Source organism: Austrofundulus limnaeus, unplaced genomic scaffold, assembly GCF_001266775.1.
Source record: "Austrofundulus limnaeus strain Quisiro unplaced genomic scaffold, Austrofundulus_limnaeus-1.0 Scaffold280, whole genome shotgun sequence".
Classification (NCBI taxonomy): domain Eukaryota; kingdom Metazoa; phylum Chordata; class Actinopteri; order Cyprinodontiformes; family Rivulidae; genus Austrofundulus; species Austrofundulus limnaeus.
The window spans coordinates 285471-288096 of NW_013952682.1; the positions used below are offsets into that span (position 1 = coordinate 285471).

General features: G+C 39.2%; 1 protein-coding gene across 1 annotated transcript in view; it reads left to right on the forward strand.

Annotated features, from left to right (window-relative positions):
* wdr11 (WD repeat domain 11) overlaps positions 1–2626 on the forward strand; it is a gene marked incomplete at its 5' end in the record, with an annotated part of 85302 nt that overhangs the window by 72690 nt on the left and 9986 nt on the right. The window contains 2 exon segments of the mRNA XM_014021175.1: positions 194–259; positions 1875–2055. Coding sequence (XP_013876629.1) covers positions 194–259; positions 1875–2055 — 247 coding nt within the window.

Genomic DNA, 2626 nt, shown 5'->3' on the forward strand with positions numbered 1-2626 from the left:
CAGTTGCGAAACTGTTTTTTCGACATTAACAGAATATCAACAAAGTTTTGCGCACATTTGTAATGGAAACGCAGCTATTGGCACTATATATTCATGGCTGCTTATAACATTTAACCTGCAGAGTTTAGATGAGATGAACAGTGWAACTGTCTGTGGCCGGTTTCTGATTGTCTGTCTCTGATTGGATCCCCAGTGATCTGAAGAGCGTCCTTCAGGACCCAGAGCTCAGTCTTCTGCAGCGCTGCCTCCTGGTKTCGCGGTGAGTTTTAACACATTGTGGCATCTTCACTTGTTTGTGTGCAGACCAGGGACAAACAAAAAATATACATGACTTGTACATTTGTACACAAATATGTAGCTTTAAATACGTTATGAGTTGAGTAAGACATGATTTATATACAGCGCCAAGTGTAAAATATAATGTTTGAAAATATCACAACACATTTTTATTATTTGGCTCATGTTGAGTGTAAAATCCTGGTTTAAAGATTTCCACCAACATTARCATTATTAGCATCATTAGCACTATTAGCAGTGTTAATAGTGCTAGCATTATAAGCAGTGTTAGCGGTATTAGCAACATTAGCATCATTAACAGCATTAACGTTAATAGCATCATTAGCACTATTAGCTGTGTTAATAGCACTAGCATCATTAGCAGCATCAGCAACATTAGCATCATTAACATTAATAGCATCATTAGCACTATTAGCTGTGTTAATAGCACTAGCATCATTAGCAGCATTAACATTAATAGCATCATTAGCACTATTAGCTGTGTTAATAGCACTAGCATCATTAGCAGCATCAGCAACATTAGCATCATTAGCAGCATTAACATTAATAGCATCATTAGCACTATTAGCTGTGTTAATAGCACTAGCATCATTAGCAGCATCAGCAACATTAGCATCATTAGCAGCATTAACCTTATTAGCAGTATTGGCTGTGTTAACAGAGTTAGCAGTGTTAGCAGCATTAGTATTATTAGCAGCATAAACAGCACTAGCATTTGCATTTGTCTCAGGATGATGACATCATAACAAGAGCCGAGCACCAAGTCTGTGTTCCATTCCGAAGTACTCAAATGTAAACTTTTAAGATGTAATTTTTACATTTACATTTATACATTTAATAAAAAATTTAGCAGAATGTGAGAGCAGTGAGATAATAATAATAAAATACAGAACATTTTTAGATGGTTTGACCAAAATGATTAGATCTCCATCCTTTCTCATCATAATTAGACTTGAATTAAAAGGAAAAAAATGAAAGTTGGACCATAAATTAGATTTTGTTTGTTGAGTTTAATTTAAAAAACATATTTTATATTGGAAATGTAAACCACATATTCTGCATAACCTAAAATGTCTGTGTGATTTATAAATGGTAATCTTCTGTAAGTGTGACACCAGCTGAAGTCAGCAACCCTGATCTTATTTTTTACTTCGATTTTTCATTTCCCTCCATCATCTCACAGTTCAGATCCGCCGGTCTGAGCAGAAATGTAATATCTTCCTCAGTTTGCATTCTGTAATAAAAGCCCTGATTTTGTTTTTCTTTAATTCCGCAGCAACAATTCATAAGAAAAAAAAAGTCATTATGTTTCTGTTTTGCCGTTTGAGTTTCATGCTGTTGTTATTGTGGCAGGGTAACCTAGTAACAGCTGAGAGTCTGGGCAGTTATATTAAAGGATGCTGAGGGGAGTAAATGAAAGAAAAAAAACCAGGAGGAGAGGAGCAGGCTGGAAGATGTGGGCTGTGAGATCCAGAATCTGTGGTCGTTAATGAGCTTCAGAGCAACACGAGGCCCGTGAGCCTGCAGAATGTGTCTAATTACTCTCCATCCCTGACCTCGGCCCGGTCCAACCGCAGGCTGTTCGGGGACGAGTCCGACCTCACCTTCTGGACGGTGGCGTCCCATTACCTGCAGGCGTTCGCTCAGGCCCGGCAGCTCAGCGTGTCCGCCGCAGAGGGGGGCGAGGAAAGTCAGCCGGCGCCTCAGAACCACCTGGACATCTGCCAAGATGTTCTGTGTGAGAGCTCCTACTTCCAGGTCAGTGGTGAGGAGAGAGGAGGACCRATTATCCTTCCTGGAGAGTTAAAACCAAACGTTTGCATGTTTAGAGCTGTGAAACCCCCCCTGGTGAGAGCGTGCAGATATTTACATCCACACGACAAACTCGTCTTACAAGTTGAAATGCTGCGTAAAACAAATAAAAATGAAATATATTGATTTGAATATCCTTTTCAACATATATTCAACTGAACACACTGCAAAGACGAGATATTTAATGATCAAACTGATAAACTTTACTGGTTTTGTTACAAATATTCACTCAGTTTGAATTTGATGCTGCAACACGTTTCATAAAAACTGSGACAGGGTCAATAAAAGACTGGGCAAGGTGAGAAACGCCCCAGGAAGGGAGCGTTCCACAGGTAGGAAACAGGTGTCAATGTAAGAAAAATACGTGTTCAATACGACTGAAGTCAAGATGAAAACACAATTGTTAAATAAAATGATTTGTGGACGGAATAAAATCATACAACACCAGAATTCTGGACCTGAGTGAGGTTTAATTGTCACCGGGGTGACAAGGAAAACCACACCGGCCAGGAAGTAC